The following is a 20,373-nucleotide window of genomic DNA, read 5'->3' as shown; positions in this document are numbered from 1 at the left end:
GTGGGAAATGGCATTTCTCAAAGCAAAGTTACATTTCCAGCAGTGTCCTCTTCAGTAACGTCAGGATAAATTCAGTTTTTAGCACAGAACCTTCAGACAGTTTTCCCTCTGAGCTGTGCAGGAGTTAATATTCCAATTAAAATCTCCCTTGCAGCTGAGAGATTCTTTCTGATGTCTTTCTTTTAGAGGAGAGCCTATTGTCGGTATCTTTCTTCTTTTATCTAAGGAGTGAAAAGCTGGATCAGACTAGCTAGGCATTATTATACGTGCTCTGGTTCGTCATCCTGAGAGGATTATTTTACAGAATCAGACTTAAACTCGAGGGGGTGATCAAACCGAACCGCTCCCATTTCCCACTTTAATTCACCATTCTTTGAACTTGCACACAAGCCCAGTCCATGTGTCCTCTCCCGTCAGCCTCACCACCACAAACGTGCTTTTGGCAGCATGAATGAGATTGGACCCAGCGCTGCACAGCAGATTTCAAAACAACGATTTTTTGATTTTTTTGAATCTATGATTCTGTGATCAAAATGTAGGCTATGCGTATCTATACTTAGCTTTCTTAGCTACCACGCATGGATTTTCAATATCTGCCTGGCCAGCCTGACATCCAAGCTGCTCCATGTAATAATGCTCAATGCAATGTATTCAGCACTGGCAGAAAACCTTGAATATTCAGCGCGCAGGAATTCAGTTAGTAATTTATATTGTGTAAATTCAGCTTGTGACCATTTATGAATTATCCTAGGCATTTTAATAGCAGAATCTGCAATATATATTTTGGGTTTACATCTAATATTTTGAAACTATATCACCTTGATGTACAGAGAAGTAGTATTTTCTGTGTAAGTTGCATATACACAAGTCTGGCTGGGCTCCACAAATTCAGAATGCGTTTACACTGATAAGAATGTTTACTGGCTTTTGTTCACTGATAATTAATCAGGGAATGGTATAACACTTTTCATGTCTGCTACAGACTTTTGAGGAGACTTTGATGCATGTATGGTATTTAGCTGAAACTACATGTTTTTGTTTCTTGGGTGTTTTTTTTTTTTAGCTTATTCAGAAGTTGACAGACGTAGCAGAGGAGTGTCAGAACAGCCAGCTAAAGAAACTGAAAGAAACGTGTGAGAAGTAAGGTGCTATCCCCCTTACAATCGGTCACTACTTTGTGGGGTTAGTTTAGATGCATTTTTAACTTGCCTTTGTTTTTTATGCGTTAGAGAAAAGAAAGAATTGAAGAAAAAAATGGACAAGAAGAGGCAGGAGAAGATCACAGAAGCAAAGTCCAAAGATAAAAATCAAATGGAAGAGTAAGTATATCCCCGGATCCATATCCTTATGCGTTACGAGATGACACAAGATTTTTCACAACTGGAAAATCAAAGAAAGTTCTTAACCCTAAATACAAGGCGGCTTTAGTCAGACTGTAGTACCTCCCCAGCGCGACGGAGTCCGTCTTACTTCGGCTGATACTAATTTAATTTCCTGGGACTAATCTAATCTCCTGTTCCGGGAGCATTGAGAGCCTGGGTCAGCTGAAAGGCACTCAAGTGTGGTGTGGGGACATGCCTGTCGGTGGCACGATGGAACGATTCACCGAGGTGCCGTTAATCCGGACACTATTGCTCTGAGCATAAATAGACTTAGTGGCTTCAGTTCCTGCAGGGTTTGATTTCAACTTAACTTAGATTTTTATTCGTGAGTTATCTTTTCTTCTTTACTCCGTTAAAGCTGCTCTCCAGAAGAAATAGCAGCGACACACTGGAAGGTTTGCTCTCCTTTTGTGGTAGAGTCCCCTCAGATGTTGTGCTTCTGATTCCCCTCCGGTAACAGTATTACACAGCGTGCGGTCACTTTGGGTGGAAGAGAGAGGAAAGCTGAGCTCTGAGAGTGCACTTTCTGTCAACAGGGACAGGAATATTAATGTCATTTATGCACCACCAGGCAGTACAAACTGCAGTTGTGCAAGTTGATTATGTTCTTCCCAAGGGCACAGTATCTAGGTTTGTTTGTCCTCCTTCGTTTGTTTTGGCAAGCAGCTCCAAAAGAAAATGGAGCATTTTAATTTTGCACTGTTTGCTGGGATATTCTTGTTAGCAGTCTTTACTAACATTTAAGGACAGTTAAAAAAACCAGGAGAAAAATAAAAAAGAAAAATCCAGAATATCTGAGTTTTCCCAAGCAACAAAGACACAACTTTGTTAGGTTTTCTACAGGTAGAAATGTTTATACAGGTTTTGGAGCCTCTCGGCATAGAATCTGTGTATTTGGTAACACTGAAAGAAGGTCACACACACACACACCATGAACTGCATCAGATAATTTAAGAATCAATGTTACAAAATTTTAATAAACATCTTAGAAAAGATAGCAAAATGAGAATAATTGATTATGAAAAAAGAGAGAAATGCTTAATATGGTTAGAGCTGGTCAGAGGACACGGAAGTCATATTAGAAAACAGCAGTTAGTCATTACGAAAATATTATAGCAGTAAAAATCAATTGCAATAGGAAACGATTGGCTGAGAGGTTAATGAGACACTGGTGAGAAAGGCTCAGCAACAGACAAGTAGAAATTCTTTTTTGTTTTCCTTTTATGCTTTTTTTCTCATTTTTCCCAAGGGCTTTCCTTTGCTAGGCTTTTTGAAGGGTCCTTAGGAAAGGTGAGATGGGAACTACATGGGAAACTCAGCTTTCCTCTGTCAAGTGACAGAGTTTGTCCTCGTTCTTGTGGTAGGACAGAGAGTAGCGAGACCTTCTGGTGAATCCCATCGGAGTCATCCAGCCTAGGCTGTTGTTTGTTTAAAGCTTTTACACAAATTTGGGGAAGAATATTACACAGAGATAATACATTGTATTAATTCTTACTTAATTTTTCTAATTCCTACATGCACCCAGGGATCGTGCAACTACCTAAACCCATCAGATTTCAGTGCCATAGTTAATTAGGTTTTAGAGTACTGTCCTGAATCTGGTCAACTCAAGTATTCACAAATTGTTATTTTATGTGCATTTATCCCTTTGGGAGATCTCATCTTCAGCCTTTGACCAAAGGTTACCTAATAACTCTCTCACCAAGTCACTTGAAGTTCAAGTATTTCCTCCGAGTTCAGCTTTATGCGGTTTACATAGCAAAGCTGGGGACTGAAGTCGAGTCTGCCCTGCTCTTTGTGGGAACTTCGCCATTGTCTCTGAGACGTCACCAGCAGGATCTGCTCGCTGGCAGAGACTCTTTCTCTGCTATCCGATGTGCCACAACGTGGCAGTGTGCATCTACTGATGATTGTGCGCTCTCCTAGACTGACATTTGGGCCTTAAGGAACAGCACCATTGCTTTGAAGACGTGGCAGTACCCGATGGGCAAAGCCTGTTGTGAAAGAGCAGGGGCTTTGTTGTGGTAGGTCATGGGGAAGTCTGAGCCCTTCAAACAATACAGATGCAGCCTGTTATGAAGGGCACGTTCAGGAAGTAGATAAAAGTTAAGTAGGCAGATCCATACATTCAAAACATAGCCTTACTTATTTTGTAAGGAGTTGTGGGGTATTAAAATACATTAATGTGATCTTACTCATAATAACTTGTTGATTGCTTCTGCCCAGAGAGAAGACTGAAATGATTCGGTCGTATATCCAGGAGGTGGTGCAGTACATAAAACGGGTATGTCGGGCCATATGTTTATTTTTCATTTTAGGCGGAAAAATGTCAGTTTTCATATTTTATATCATATTAAACTGCAGATTCTAAGCTTCGGTGTAAAGATTCTGTGAGTGCTGATTTTTAACTTCATGTTCCAGTTAAAAGAAAACTGGAATTTCAGGCAGATCGTGATTAATTGTTAATAAGTGTTTGGGGGTTGGTGCTAAGAGGGGCAGAGTTTAATACAGTTATGATTCCATCTTTGAATATCCTGTGTTTATTCGTGGAAAATGTACCAATTTTTTTAACTGGCTTGCTCTCTCATGAATGCACAGATTGCATAAGGAACTCTGAAAGTCAATAAACGTTTAATTGAAGAGTATCTTCTAACCTTAATTATATTCCTACAGTTACTGAAATGCAAAAAGTGCTCATTCTACGAGCCCTGTCAATACAAGTCAAAGAATTCCATTACAGGTGTCAGCTTTTCTGAAGCTACAGGTGGTTTACACTGGGCTGAAAATACGCACTGCAGTGTTTTTGATGTGTGAAATCACTATGAAACATATGCCGCTATTGAATTTTCTCTTAATTTCAGTGCAGAAATAGTTCAGTTCAGAAGTTGGCCCGTTTTTGCTCGCAGAGGCCTTGATTTGGGAAGGAAACTAAAGAGTTAGCAAATTATGCTTAATTCCTGTTGGAGTCAGACACATGTCTGAGTACTTTATTAAATGAGGCCCAACATTTATCAACATGTTCATGTAGGACTCTAGGATGCAAATCCTCTTCTTCTGGGAACTGGGTCCATCTCACACAACTCAAACAATAAAAGCTAAAGCAAAATAGTATGATTTTTAAAAATACATTATGCATTAGAAGTTTACAGTAAGTCTGTTAGACATTTTCTGATTCTAAATCCCATGTGTGAAATATGAGCTATATCGTCCACATACAACTATTAGAGCGGTTGTGCTCCGGGATGCTTGTGACAATGGTGTGTCGGTTTATATTAGAACTATTCATAGCTTTGATTATAACATTTTAATTTTGATGGATGAAATATTTGTTGGGGGAGAGATGGGAAGGTGAGGTTATGCAATCTCTGAAAAAAAAAAAAATCTCTGCTGTTTTCTTACAGCTAGAAGATGCTCAGAGTAAAAGACAGGAAAAACTTGTAGAAAAACACAAGGAGATTCGTCAGCAAATACTGGATGAAAAGCCTAAGGTAAAGAGTTTTTGAACAATGTTACAGTGCTAAAAATGTCCTTCAGGAAAGAAAGTGTTCTTACAGCAGGTAGGCTGATGTTTAAACATGAGAAAGTCCATTCATAGCATCATAGCCATTGTCTCCAGTATTCAGGATGAACAAAAGTCAAGTAGCAGCCTACTATGGAGGACCACTTCAGGTCCAGATGTCATATAACGGGGTTTATATTTTAGTGCTCATCTTGTTCAAAAGCTGTCAGTGTAAATGGTGCCTCTGACCAGCAGAGTGTGCCCTTCACTCTATTGTGCTTTAGCAGTACAAAAACAAAACACAGTTTACATTGAAAAGAAAAAGAGATATCTTTTTAGCATGCTCGCTGCAGATATTTGTGGTAACGGCTGAGGATATGTTTTTGTGGAAAACAATGCGTGTTTCCATAACGTTAGTGCTTAACAGTCTACATTGCTTGCTGGGTTTCTTCTGTTTGATTTTGTGCACTGCATCTACATGTAATATTCTGAAATACGGTTTTTCGTCCTCAAGATTGCGGGCTGACTCTTGCTCCTAATGAACCTGGTAGAGGAGGTTCAGAGTCCTCCACTTGTACGCAATTTTCCTGTAGGAAGACTTAGGTAACTGTATAATCAGATTCCGGTACAGAGGGAGACTTGTTTTCAGCAGCGTTCATATCCAAGTATGATTCTTCACAGCCCATTGTGTCACGTCTGCTTTCATTTTTTCTGCTCTTGCTCAAATGTGTGTTCTAGGCTTCACTTTTCATTTCTTGTCTGTGTCCACAGTCCTAATGTTTCCGTGCTTGTATTTCAGCTTGAATTCTAGCATCGGGTGTCAACTAATTAGTGTTGTCATGTCATTTACGTGAAATATCCAGAGAATAAATTAGGCTAAGGTCTGAATACCTAGAAGTTAACAGTAGTTTGGAATAATAATGTTTGCATTTCTGATTTTCTACTCATCTTTTTAAAATCATGTTTATAAACAAGCTGGAACTTCTCGATGTTGTGAGCATCTGGGTGTAAAAACTATACATACTATTACTTTTTATATTTGGTGCTTTAGAATCGTGAGCTTCTCAGGCATGTGAACTAAAAAGACTGGAATTTAAATGCTAGAATTTTAAATTTCAAAGAGTAATCTGCTAGTACTTCTAACAGTGGCTTTTCACAAATACCTGGGCACTTGATTACTTGTCTGTGTCCTTCTTTTTTTTTTTTTTTATTTTTTATTTATTAATTTACTGAGAAGTAGCCTAAAGCACTGAAAATTTGTCACCAAGGACTTGTGTTGTATTTTGAAAGATTGTGCTGGGCCGGTAGTGTTAGACTCTCCCATCGCCTGTCCATGCGCCAAGCGTTGGGTCGTGTCCCAGAGCAGCTCCAGACCCCTTGTCTTCCCCTGCCTCTGGCCACCAGTTAAAGCGCTGCAGTAATCAGCCTTCCTCAGTCCACGCTCTCAGTTTCTCCTGAGAAAACCCTCTGCAGTAATGTGCCTCACAGGGCCTGGCTGCAGGGCTTTTTTTTTTTTCCTTTCCCACATACTGAAATGGGCAGACTTTGCTGAATTTATGATGGTATGTGCCTCTTCCTGGCATGAGAGGATTTAGGCAAAACATAATTACTCATTTTATTAAGTCTCTTTTTATGTTTTGCTTCATGGTCGTATTTTATATCCATATTTGCTTCCTTAGTGACAGGACATATGATATAAAATAGATTAAATGATTTCCCAGCTGAGAAGAACCGAAGTATTTTATGCAAACAGCAGCCTTTCTAGGGGCAGCTGTTTTAACAGGCTAGCCTCTGGTGCTTCGGTATTCAAACGCCCACTAAAATTTATGCTAGCTGTGTTAAAAGGGTTTTCTGGCAGTATCAACTCAAGCCCTAAACAAAGAGTTTAAGATATTAAGAGGGAAAGAATTTTTAGTATTTTTACCAATAATTCCTTTGGAGACAGATTTGCCGTCATCAATCACTGTCATTTGGTTATTTATTACTGACTCACAGTTGGTGGTGTTAATGACTTTGTGCACAGAGCTCTGTCACAGCCAGGAAGAAGATCTTTTCATAAAGCGTTGCCAACAGACTGCCACACCAGTCAGTTGTTTTGGGGTTGTTGGGTGTTTTTTTTAAAGTATGAGTTTGCAGGTTCCTTTGTTGCAGTGTGTGTGTAGGTCACCAGAGGAAAATTTCCCTTGGAGTGCTGACATTTTAAACAACAGCTTTTAGAAACTGCACAAACTGGACGCAAATTAGTTCCCTGTACTGGAGGCAGTGGGCTTGCTCTTTGTTTAAAATCTCATGTGTTTAGATGAAAGTACTTAACTCAGAACTGATTTACACCTTTAAACTCTGCCTCTCCCTCGTATAGAATCATAGAATCATTCAGGTTGGAAAAGACCCTTGGGATCATCGAGTCCAACCATCATCTCTACTCTACAAAGTTCTCCCTTACACCATATCCCTTAACACCACATCTAAACGAGTCTTAAACACGTCCAGGGATGGTGACTCCACCACCTCCCTGGGCAGCCTATTCCAGTGTCTGACCACTCTTTCTGTGAAGAATTTTTTCTTAATGTCCAGCCTAAACCTACCTTGCTGCAGCTTGAACCCATTCCCTCTTGTTCTATCACTAATTACCTGTGAGAAGAGACCAGCACCAGCCTCTCTACAATGTCCTTTCAAGTAGTTGTAGAGAGTGATGAGGTCTCCCCTCAGCCTCCTCTTCCTCAAACTAAACAGTCCCAGCTCCTTCAATCGCTCCTCATAAGATTTATTCTCCAGGCCCTTCACCAGCTTCGTTGCCCTCCTCTGCACTCACTCCAGCACCTCGAGATCTCTCTCGTATTGAGGTGCCCAAAATTGGACACAATACTCAAGGGGTGGCCTCACCCGTGCTGAGTACAGGGGGACAATCACGTCCCTGCTTCTGCTGGTCACACTATTTCTAAATCATTTCTTTTTAATGTATGGATGCGAGACGGTTTTGCAGCTTTTGTTTGCAGGGCTATTGTGTAACAAAAAGCTTTTTTTCTGATATAAGAGTTGGAGACTTTATTTCCTGAACTGATACTGTTAAGCAAAAGATTGGAAATAGTTCTTCAGCTTCTTGTGGTCCTGCTGAAATCAGAGTAGGCATTGGCTTTAATGGACCCAAAATGTCATACTGTGTCTGTGTAAGCAATGAGGATTATGACAAACCAATCTCTGATGCTGTAGAAACTAGAAATTCAGTATTATCATCAAGTCTGTGTTGGGGTGTGTGTATGGAAACAGGCCAACCCCTCCCACAAACATGTTTGGAAAAGGAGACTGTCACCTACTTAAGAAGTCAAATACTGACTCTTAATTAAGTCAAATACTGAGTCAGTCTAGGTCAAAAAATTTCAAACTTGCCATTTTAGTGAAAGCTCAGTGGAAACAAAGTTCACATGCTTTCTTGCTGCTGTCTTTCTCCTAACAGCATCATTACCTTGCAAGGCCATACATATTTTCTCTCACTTTTTTTTTTTTCCTTACATTATCTACTGGCAGCTTTATTATCAGCAACAGCTTGTGTTTCTTTTCTCCCCTGTTCTAATCCTTTGTCTTTTCCTTTTAGTCATCGATACACATTAAGCTTGTCCTGTCCTTATCTTCTTCCCCTTGGGCATCTCTTCTGCACGCTGTGGAGGCTGCTGTAGGAACACGGCACTTTACACCGCAGTACTGAATTCTGTACGTTAGAGCAGGGTGTGATTTTAGATTCTCCACTACAGCATGTGTCTGGCCCTCGTTGTCTAAGCACAGAGGAGTGCTTCAAGGATGGGCATGGTCATTGCATCTCAATTTCTTTGTCCTTGACAGCTTGTGCATCAAATTAAACATAAATCAAGTGCATTTCCTTCCCCCCACCCTTGCTTCCAATTTCATTGTAATTACAAAAATCAATACACATGAGACATGACAAGGAATTAATTATTTTCCTGAGAATTGACTCGGTTACAGTAAATAGACCCAAGCCTCCTCTAATTGAAATCAATGAGACTTTTGTTATTCATGCTCATGGGTCAGAGTTACACTTAAATCTCAATATAATAGCTGAGACTCCTGTGCTCTTGCAGTCAGCTCCTGCTCCCAGCCAAGTAAACTGGACTCTTTTGGCTTCAGTGGGCCATGTTCTTACCGCCCCAGCTGTCAAGGAAGATGTAACTCATGTGGTTCCTAATTTTGTAGCCCGTGTTCATGTTTCTGCTCACACCTGCTCTACTGTTCACAACTCCAGCTTAGCCAAGGCCTGCCAGATGGTATGGGCTCCTCCAGAGATGTGAAAAATGGCCCTGTCTAGGGTGAGGCTTTACCTGTGGGAAAAGGTGCAACAGATCTACAGAGGCACCATGAGTTGTGCAAACGTTCCTCTAAGTGTTGCATCTCTGTGGTCTTTCAAATGAATGATGAGAATACAGCCTTAAGGCATAAAATTCCTTTTTCCCCCCTCAAAAAGTATAATGGAAACAATTTCTTAAGATTATAAATCAGTTCTTGATAATGGAAAAGAAAAGCATCTGATGCATTCTAACTCACTTTCAAAGAACACACATTCATCTTGCAGTTTGACATGCATTATTAATTGTACTCGATGGAAGTCGACACTTCTACATCCAATCAATAATTAATATTAGCACTGTACCTGAAAAATTTATAGGGACATAAAATGATACATATTCAAGTTATAGAACAAATTAATGAGACGCTGATCATATGCAGCAGTAAGCCTCTCATAACTCCAGTGTCGACTTTCCATCACATAGGGCTGGAAAGGAACTCTAAGGTCTCTCTTGCCAGGGATAGCCGTTTTTACAAGCAATCACTTATCATTTAAGCCTATTAATGAAACGGTGCTGGACAATGACTCCTTCCTTCTGAGTGTTCTTTAAGTGAAGATATTTGAAAGCCCAATGAATGGTTGCATAGATTTCTGATTTCTTAGAATATCCAAAAATACATCGATCTTTGTGAAGGTTACAGCTTGTCATATGTGCTTTAGGTAGAACTTTGTGGTCATCTTCATGCAGATAATGCTGAGTTAAATGGAGCCGTTACTGACAATAGGGTCAGCGGAATCACTGCTACAGCTTTAGAAAAAAAAGTCAAATACAGCAAATGTATTTTACAGCAGCGTTAAATTTGATTTCAGTTAACCTCAGAGCTTAGAGCCACTCTATTAGCTCATCTGGAAGAGAGCAGCTCCTAGGAACTTTGATGACTATTCCAGTGTCCTTCCAGCTCGCTGCATAATTCACAATAACAATGCATTGTCTGCCACAATGCCTTTCTTATCCTTTACACCTCGGGAGGAAGCCAAACTGTCTTTTGGGCGAACTGCGCTTAATTCAAACCCTTCCAAACGCATTCCAGGTCAACCGCCGGCGACTGTTCAAGAATTTCAGGGAAGGAGTTTGGAGGAAGAGGTTATTTTAGTTTACTGAGTTTCATGGGACTTTGCATTGCATGGATTTGGATTGAATGGGGGAAAGTTGCCCTCCTAAAGTAGTATTCAGACTCATTGCAAAAAACACATGAAAAAAATGAATTGATAGCCACTGTAATATTTGAAAAGTTCTCCTTTTATTTTCTCTCTGTTTAGATAAAAATTATTTCTTCTGTTAGTTCGTTCAATTTAAACATTTCCGGAGTTTAAAAAGAAATCTCTCTTGAATCTGTGACTGCTAAGCTAAAATGACTTACGGCATTATCTGCCAAAAAAGCAGAGAATTAAGAGGATTGAAATAATTTACTGCTTGTTTCACTGTTCAGCTTTGCGTTTTGGTGCTTCTATATTTATCAGAGGGGAATAATAAAATGCTTCTCTGCCTCATTAAATGGGCATCAGCATGGAGAAATGAATGGAATTTTCTTAGCCTCAGTGAACAACGAATATTTAAAAGGAATATTTAAAAAAAAAAAAAATCTAGACTGAGATTTCCAGATCTCCCTGTGACTTGATCTGGCATCTTCCCACTTCTGGACCAGCGCTTGCATTTAAATGGAAGGATGCAGTTTTCATGGACTATTCGCTTGAGGATCTTGGCACTTTGCTCAGCACCTGTCAGCATCGAGTCCTAAGCGACAATCAGCCTAATTATCTAATAAGCTTTGAGTAGCTTAAGGCCTGATGTTTCTTTAAATGTTTTATCAGTGCAATTGCTAAGCAGTCCCCAGTTGCAGAGTATTTTTTTGGGGAGCTGGGTTGTCTCTTTTTTTTTTCTGTTTCTCCCAACAGACAAACCCTGCAGAATGCATTTCAGCCTGTAAATTGAGTAGTAAATAATCTCACTTCACTTGTTAAAATGAAAGGCAGCCTTTATCCTGTGCCATTATATGACCTTTATCCTATGCCAGTTTTATACCAAGAAACCTCCCTTAAGTTCTGTGCAGCCACTAGCTCATCATTAGGCCTGAGATCAAAAGACTTCAGTCCAGATAACAGGATGCTCAAAGGATTATTTTCGATTAAGACCTTGCTTCCTTGCGTGTTTACACTTTTTTTCCTCACAAGTCCACATTTTTAATGATTGTTTATTTTTCCAGCAGAATAAATATTACAGTGTGAGAAAGGGATATCAGGTCACAAAAGCTACATCTAACAATTTGAGGTGATATTTATTGTGTTAATTAAATATCTTCCAGTGTTGATCTTGCACGTACACATATGCCGTGGGAATGCTAACTTACAAATCAACAACATCACGTTTCCAGCGTGAATATGCAAAATCCTTTTGAAATTTATTTTAATGAATTCTGATGTCACTTCCTTTAAATAAAAATGTCACAAACCCTTTGCAGGAAGACTATAAACATAAAGAAATATTTTAATGAATGGGACATGAGGGAAAATATGAGAAATTTAGATTGGAGTTTATTGGTAGAGGGTGATATTTTTCTCACTTGGATCATTCTACTGGAAATCAGAGACAATCTTGGGTTTGATCTGGAGCTGCAAAAAAAAAAAGGAAAATAAATTATTTGAAAGGGCAGACTTTTTTCAGTTTGCACTAGTGTAAATCAAAAGGAACATTATGAAGCTAGCAGAGCCGCTGGTGATTTAAACTGATAGGAGTGAAGGCAAGAGTATGGTCTGTAATGGAGATCATGTGGCAGCCAGATTTGATTTGTGAAGGTAAGCGAGATTTCCTGGATAGCATGCTAATAAACGAGAACAGTGAGGGTTTTTTTAAGAAAAGTAATCTCAGACTCCAGCTACCATCTGGGGGGGGGGGGAAGGCACAAATATGAGAATTCTTCCTGGAAAAAAAGAAAAACCTCACTCATTTTATTTATTTAATTTGCGCAAAGGAATCTCAGATAAGCACACGGCTCATGTCTCAGCCCAGTGTGCTTAATTATTTACTTAGGCTTCCTGATACGTGTAAGAAAGACAAAATTCAAAGCAAAGCTCAGACCGTCCTGCATTCCCGGCTGTTCCCCATTGCTGTCCAGCTTTGTGTGGTACAGACCAACGCTGAGAGAAGTCCCCACTGCTCAGAAACTCCCACTTGGCTGGAGACAAGGCAAAGGTAACTCCATATACCCAAATTCAGAGGCAGTGTCCCCCAGATTCCCTTTTCTCCTCAGTAGAAAGTACAGGTGCGCCCAAACCAGTCCAGTCTTGGGACAGTGCAGAGGTGCCCGTTTGAGAGACCTCTTTCAGCTTGGGGAGAGGCATTGAGCTTTGCATCCACCACGAGCAGCTCAGGTCAGCGTATGGCATCCATCCTGCTCCTCCAGGGCGAGCTGCAGGCCTTCACCGCTCTTGTCGACTTCCGTAATATCATGGAGGTGTTGGATGGGAGGACAGGTTAGCCCAACTGGGTATAGGTAACACGCAATAAATGTGTCGTTATTTACCCTTAGGCAGATAAAACTATGCGTGTCCTTAATTCGTAAGTGACTGCTGCAATGATGATCCATCAAAAGGACAGAGCAGACCGTGTTTTCTTGCAGTTGGGGCCGTTGTTTCAGAACACCATGCCGATGTGCAAACAAACCCACTTGTTAAAAGCAAGTAAATTCCTTGCATTTATACAGTAACTGATTTTACAGTGCTGCACTGTTACTGGAATTCTTTTAGATGCTTAATTTGAGTTAGAAATCAGTTCAATTAAAGGGAGAAAAGGAAGTAATAAGTTGCCATTAAGATGATCAGCTGTGTAATTTTTACTTTAAAGTGAAAATAAAAAAAAAGTAGACATTATCTTTTTCTCCCTTTGTAACATAAATTACTAAAGTAGACCTAACTGCTGATTTTAACATTCATGAATAGTTAATCCTTCTCGGAACAAATGAACTTCCCATGCAGAGAAGAGCGCAGTGTGTTTTACCATAGATTGAAGAGAAAACCGGGAAAACAATGTGAAAAATGAATATATAGTTTCTTTCTGCAAAGTCAAATTCAGGATGACAACATCCTAGAGAGAGCACATTGTTTCTGCAGAAGATGCTCCTCCATGTACTCCAGGTGGATGACAGGAAAATATCAACCTGGAGTGAATAGTGTAAGATTAAAAGGCCCCTTATCTGTTCTCTGTAACCGCTCAAAGCACTTTCATCTGCACTGTCCTATTCGCTGCTCAGCTGTAGAGCGCATCTGTTAACGGTTAAAGCAAAGTGCCAGGTGTCACTTGGTAACCCACGCCCCTGTGACCCACCCCTGCCACTCACTCGGGGTCAGCATTTATTGCTTTCTGCAGCAAAGACGTCCCCAAGTGTGCACGGATGTAAGGTAGGAAGCGTCTGTGAGAAAAAAGAGCACGAAGCTAATTGGTGTGTTAAAAAAAAAAAACAACTGAAAATGAGGTGGAAAAGTTTTAAGGGGCCAGGGACTGCAAACCTTTTGTGTCAGGATGTTTAGCTTGGACTACGCAATATTTAAACCTGGCGAGAGAAGTCTCTGCTAGGAAAATAATTGTGGTTTTGCAAAGGCAAGCGTTTTGCATGCGAAATCTAAGTGTTCAGCAGGGCACTGACAAGCTCTTGACTTTCGTTCACCTTTTCATGAGCTCCTGTAGTACTCTATGAAAATACATTGTAAAACATAAGCTAAATTATGCATAGTCTGTGCTTGTATATATAGTGTATGTGAAATGTCTGGTGGTGCGCACGCACACCCTTCAAATGTAGTGCTTTCTGTAGCATCTTATGCACATGTTCATTGCTCTGAATCAGTCAGACTGAAAAAAGAACTGCCACAAAGGCAGAACCGCATCCTCTTACAGAACCGCATTCATCATTAAGCAACAGCAGCAAAATATTTGTTCATTATCAGACCTTCAGTGCAACATGACGAATGACAAGAGATTCGGTTTGACACAGCTAATGGAAAAATGTTAAAAGAAATATTAATGCTTAGTATGTAAACTCATTAGAGAGATGTTTTAAAATGCATGAAACGGCGGAAAAAATATGTTCCTTAATGAACAGAGAAATAAAGTTGCTGCAAAGATTGTAGTATGTGCCCAGCTTTGCATATGCAGGTTGTTTGTTAAGATGGTGCTTATGTCTTTGTGCAGAGCCAGTCTGCAAAGCAGAGTTGCTAATGAAAATAATACTGCGTTTCTGTAAAGGAGGTAGTAGTGCACGTTGCAATGCACGTTAAAGGTGCAGGTTGCTTACACTCATGACAAGACGGGTGCTGAGTTTATCTTATTTATAGTGAGACCCTTCTGGATGATAAATATACTAGTAGAAAGGGTAGCAGAAATAACAAAAGTAATGTGAGAGTTTCAAAAGTATACATGGATTAACAAGTGTATTTGGAATCATGAAGCAAATGCTAATTCGGGGGCAGGGGGCAGGTGTGTGTTGCTTGTTTTTAGAAACAACAAAAATTTCTGCAAAAAGAAAACGATTTGAGATGCAGTATCTTTCCCAGCAGTTTAAGAGCATTGAGCTTGCTTAGGGAAGAAAACCTTGTACGTTCAGAAGGGAGAGCAAGTGCACTCCCATCTGTGGTGACAGGGAATCCAGCATCTCAGCCACGTTTCAGCACGGATCTGGCAGCCCTCCATAGTCAGAAAAGCTGGGAAGGATGTTCCCTGGAAAGATTACTTTTCATTACATTTCTCCTGTGACTCATTTCTAACAAATCAGCATTTTCTGACAGTAGTGGTATAATACAGTAGTTGTGGGTGATGATACAGGTGTGACACTAGTGACTCAGTAAGTTTCCTATTAGTCAGCTGTTGTTTGGAAGGAGGTTCTTGCCAAGAGATTGTGGCGTGTGACTAAGCAGATAAACTGTAGTATTGCTATGTACCTGTAAATGATCTCTGTTACGGAGTCCTAGAGATTTGTAAGCTTTGTGTGGAGTAAGTGGATGTGTCCAGGAAGGGGAAGCCTGATCCAGACATGGTTAGTTATGGAGCCTGGCTCAAAGATGGGCAAGGCAAAGTTTTAGAGTCTTGTAACATCAACTTTTCCAAGTGAGTGGTGTGTCCAGAGATCGTTTGTAGGAAAACGTCATGAGGATGGTGAAAGTTCATAATTTTTAGGGTTTTTTTTCTCACCCCTAAACAAACAAAAGAAAAATCCGACTTCTGATGTTCATCTGATAGAAAATTTTCCTTTTCAAACCTACTGAGTATGGGACAGGAAATCTCAGTCTTGGCCCATTCTATCCACTTTGCAGCTCTCCAGGTTGGCCTGTGGTTTATAGAAATGAATGAAGACATTCAGTAAAGAGAAAAGGGTTATCAGGCATACCATACCCTACTGATAATGGTAGGAGGTGTTTTCTCAGTCTTTCCCCCCCCCCCCTTTCTTCTATTTCTCCACTTTCCCACTTCCTCAGTTTTACCTGATCTCCTACTTGTCCATCTCTTGCATTGAGATTCTTTTCACAGTATGTTGTTTCTTTCTAATACTCTTTACATAGACTTTCTTTACTTACATTTCTTATACTCCCTCTTCCTCTTTGTCATCACTTGCTGCTATTAAATTGCAAGAGGTATCTACAGGTACTTGTAAGAGTAGTGTTTCTTTCAGATTAAAAGACACATTTGAAAAAGAAGCCTGAAGGGGATAGATGTTAAAGTGCTGATGTGACGTGGTCTGCATGCTTGTGAGCTTGACTGTCTATGTGGAACATGTTCCAAAGTCTTCCATCAGATGAAAGATGTGATACGCAAGTTCCAAAGATGTATGAAGGATCATTCCTAAGCACTCCAAAACTGGTGTAATAGGAAGAGTAATATTTAAAGTGAAAGCAATGAAAAATAAACTCAAAACTAGAAGAAAACAGGAAAAAAAAGTGATAGTGGGCCTAAAGAATTTTGATTCAAGATTAAGAACCAGTGAAAACTTCAGGGAGAAAATTAGAAGTATAGATGGAAGGATCTTTACTGGGAAATGAAGAATAGATTCTTGGCTCATCCTCAGTTCTTATGATTTTCACTTTATATCCGGTCCGACACAGTAAAAAATGCAATGGAATTGCATCTATCCAAGTGGCAATCTTGACTTCTCTGCTCGGAAGTCTGTGAACCATAAGCCCAGTGGGCTTTTTCTGACAGGCAGTTTAATGATTCCAAGTTTATACAGCGTGCAACCCGTACGATGCTGCACCTTATGGCTCTACCATTTGAGTTCTGACTGATGGTGTTCCGCTGGTGTAGTTACAGTTGCATGATGAGGAAATGGGCAATTATAGTCTTGCTTTGGAGATCAAGGCCAAGGACTGATGGAGGATTAGAAGTGGATTGCTTAGCACTTGTGATAATTGCTGTCCCTGACTTGGAGATTAAGTGGCAGGTTTTGTACAGGAGAGGGGCTGCTGGAGCGTGCAGCGCGAAGGTGGGCATGAGCACACAGGATTGATGACAACGGGGAGCTGGGCAGCGCTGCTCTCAGTGCGCTATGCATCTCAAACTAATAGGAGAAATTACCAATAATTTGTCGGTTGTTCCGGATCCTCTGTTGTGTTCAGTCCACTCTGTCAAGTTTTGCATGCATTGTTTGACGTTTCCCATGCTGGAGCAATTGCAAAGGAGACTATTAGGTAACTACAGACGTATTTCCCAGAATGAGAGTCTAAAGGACAGGTACATTCTGTTCAGCTGTGCAGCCCAGCAGTGTGGACATAGATTTTTTTTTTTTTTGCTAAATAATGTATTCCCCTCTCCAGAATGTGGGTCTAATACACCCAGAAGTTGAGTTTACAAAATAGCGTCATATGGTGTCGTGCCACTTGCATCCATGCCCATATCATTTCCCTCACTCTCCTCCTTTGGCCTCTTAAATATTCCAGTAGGAGAGGAACAGTACTAACTCCAGAGATTCTAAGCTACCTAATCCAAATCACTCCATGTCAGAGAGGCTGGGCCATTTTCCTGGTGCACAGAAGGGGGTTGTATCTTGTTGGGCAGAGCACAAGCTGGATATTCCGAACACGGAGGTATTGCTAAAAGGCTCATAGCATGGATTGCATTTCTTTCCTTGTGAAGAGCCCGTGTATCGTCTCTGTTGTGCTTTTGTTTGAAAGGGCCAAACAGACACAAAGTTTTGAGGTTGAATACAAAATGAGAAGGTTTTAGCTTATATTTGCAGCGTGAATAATATTTGCAGCATGAATAAATCTAAACATGTTTATATCAAAATCCTTCCCTATATGTTTGGGGTTTTTTTTTCCTCTTTGGGATCTGACGAGCTTTTCACACAGTCGTATTCATTGTTCAAAGACAGTTTCCAGGAATATTCTACATTTTCTTTGATTTCTTTCACTCCTTTCTTAAAGCGAAGGCGACTGCTGACAAGCAATTATAAACCAGTTTTAGTGAAAGAAACACCTTTGATTTATAAATCAAGGAAGCCTACTAAACCTTGCTTGGCAACAGAAACAGACTTCAATTAAGAGGAGATAACAACAGGGATGCTAATTTCTGTGATACGGTAATATTACTCGCTTGCGGTTTTTGCAAAATAAATTGCACAGAACAAAATAAATGGCATAGAACAAACAAAATGCTTGTAGTAAGACGCAGATACCCTATAGCAGAATACAACAATAATATTTTACAGTGCATCTGATAGCCAGTCGCACTGAGATTCACATCTTCCAAGCCCTGGGAACAAGGAGGCATTACCACAACTGTAGGTAGCCTACGTATAATTTAAATCTGTGCAAATTCTCCCCGTGTGATGCTTTGGTTGGAGCAGACTGTGTCCCAGCCCCGCTCTCCTGAGGTACCGAATGGGCCCATGGGTTTGTGATCCGAGAGTGCAATCCCTGCTCTGCTACAGGGAAGCTCAGGTTGTCTGCACCCTGCATCTTCTGCAGATGAATAAACGAAGCATTGCTTATGAGTCAGGCTGTTACCTGTAACCTCGCTAACCCCTTCCCAGCCAATACGAATTTTAGTGAAAGGGGAAATTACAAGGAAATTCTACACAGAGTAGATACAGCCCATGTGTTCGTATTGATGAATATATGTGTTTGTGTATATCTAATAGTAAATATTTGATTATGTATGCATATTCATGCTTGCTTGCTAGATATATTAAGAAACATGCATATGCTATGTTTGTAGTGATCAGTTTGATATATATATTTTGGATGCATCTGTTAAATTACGGTTATTTGCAGCCTTGCAGGATGTAAAATTCATTATTATAAAATTATATTAGTGATTTTAAAACTGGCATGATCACCTTTCTGTTAATTACAGTCTGATTCGACCTTTTTTTTTTTTTTTCTTGTCCTGTAAAATTGCCTGCTTAATATTCTGCTTCCCTTCTGGAAAGACAAGAAATGGGGAAAGAATTTTCTCCACCCAGTTGGGAGCCTTCCTTGGCAGCACAAGCAGCAAAATGGCGTGAGGAAAGGGACCTTGGGCAATGAGTTTGTGGGAGTTAAAGGTGTGATGCCACATTGATCTGGCTTGATCAACCCAAGAGACGACAACACACGGCACTGAACATCAGTGTGCGCTTTTCACAGCTTAGGAAGGAACCTGTGCTTGAATATGTCCAGGGCGGCAGCTGATCAGCGATTCAGAGGATCCATCTCCTTCCTTTCGCTCCATAGAAAACAGATTAACCTTCCAGCTCCAGTTGCCTAAGTTAGACAACATAAATTGCCATCATTCCTGCTTATCTGTATAAAACTTCCCTAATGCTCCTGTATTATGCTGGGGATTTGTTAGGTTAAGCACATTTGAGATTATGAGGTGTTTAGATAATAAGGGGTATATAAATGCAAATTAGACAGTAAATGTAGGAGAAAGTCATTAAAAGAGGGTTTCAGTGAGAATTAGCAGCCTGATAAATTCTCTTTTCAGCCATCTCTGTAAACTGCAGTGTCTGTGCACTCCAAGGAGAGTCTTTGCAGTGCTTCGGCAAGTACCTGATTCTGAATGCTCTCATACAGAAAGAGCCGAAATATATTTATATCCTCACCCCAAAGATTAACACGTTGTGAATAATGGCAGATTGCAAACCAGAGAGATGGACTGGCAGGGGAGAAGACAAGTGAAGCATCAAAATGTCATCAGGCATTTATTATGTGCGTGACTTCCCAATTAATGCGTAGACTCTCTCCTCTTAATGGAATAAATCTGTACCTCTAGAGCTACGTAAACCATACTGCCTAACACTAGCTTCTCGAGTTTATTTTTTCACTCCTGTTTACTGTGAATACCTAGTTTGATAGCTTGAAAACAAATGTTCTCTTTCTTCCAATCACTTTCCTTTCCCATTTTCCTAATTGGAAATGGTATTTTTCATTTGCTTCCATGTATATGAATCTGGCATTCATGTTTCCAGGGATCATCTGGATGCCTTGACCCTCCCTACCTGCTGCATCTGGTGTGGGAGACAGGGAAAGCTCTTTCACTGAGAACTTCCTGTAACAAAGTTCCGATTAATAGTGATGGTTTCATAGTTTGACATTCTTTATTATGTTGAGACTTGCAGTAATGAAACATATTTTCTGTTTCTACATTGAGTTTTTTCTGCTGTATCCTGATAGTCAAATTCTGCTCATGCAGGCAAGGTGTGCTAGACTTCTTATTGCCCTAATTATGTAATTATCGTATATCCACCATAACTTGCTTGGTCATATAGTTGTGTAAGTACATTCACAGGCTACTTGAGATCCTTTAGTGATTTGAACTCCTGCATTTTTCCTTGATTTTTATCTTTTGATGAAGGGCTGTGTCCTAACGCTTTGAATCTTCTTTACACACAAAGTATGAAAGCTTCGTAATGATCACCTTGACTGCTAATGCTGCTGTCGTCAGTGCTCGGCTATTTAGCCCCTTCCCAAGCCCATTTCAGTCAGATTCATGCGTAGATTGTTGTATCATTAAAAAAATCATGTTACTTTCTAGCTTAAAAAATACAGAAAATTGTTGCATTTAGAGTTGATAACATACTGTGAAAAAAATTCTCCAACATCTTGTGTTGATTTGTTGAGTTCATTGTCTGCCTCGCTCGCGGAGTTACTCACTATGCAGAGGGCACTTATGA

General features: G+C 40.1%; 1 protein-coding gene across 4 annotated transcripts in view; it reads left to right on the top strand.

Annotated features, from left to right (window-relative positions):
- The window catches only part of PLCB1 (phospholipase C beta 1), a 399,913-nt gene that overhangs the window by 331,932 nt on the left and 47,608 nt on the right, over positions 1-20,373 (top strand). For all 4 annotated transcript variants that reach the window (XM_074578486.1, XM_074578487.1, XM_074578488.1 and 1 more), the window contains exons 28-31: positions 1,064-1,140; positions 1,230-1,319; positions 3,609-3,666; positions 4,784-4,870. In XM_074578486.1, coding sequence (XP_074434587.1) covers positions 1,064-1,140; positions 1,230-1,319; positions 3,609-3,666; positions 4,784-4,870 — 312 coding nt within the window. The remainder of the gene's footprint in view (positions 1-1,063; positions 1,141-1,229; positions 1,320-3,608; positions 3,667-4,783; positions 4,871-20,373) is intronic.

This window comes from Larus michahellis, chromosome 3 (assembly GCF_964199755.1).
Source record: "Larus michahellis chromosome 3, bLarMic1.1, whole genome shotgun sequence".
NCBI lineage: Eukaryota > Metazoa > Chordata > Aves > Charadriiformes > Laridae > Larus > Larus michahellis.
Note: the sequence above shows the minus strand (reverse complement) of the source record. Positions and strands in the feature narration are given on the sequence as shown.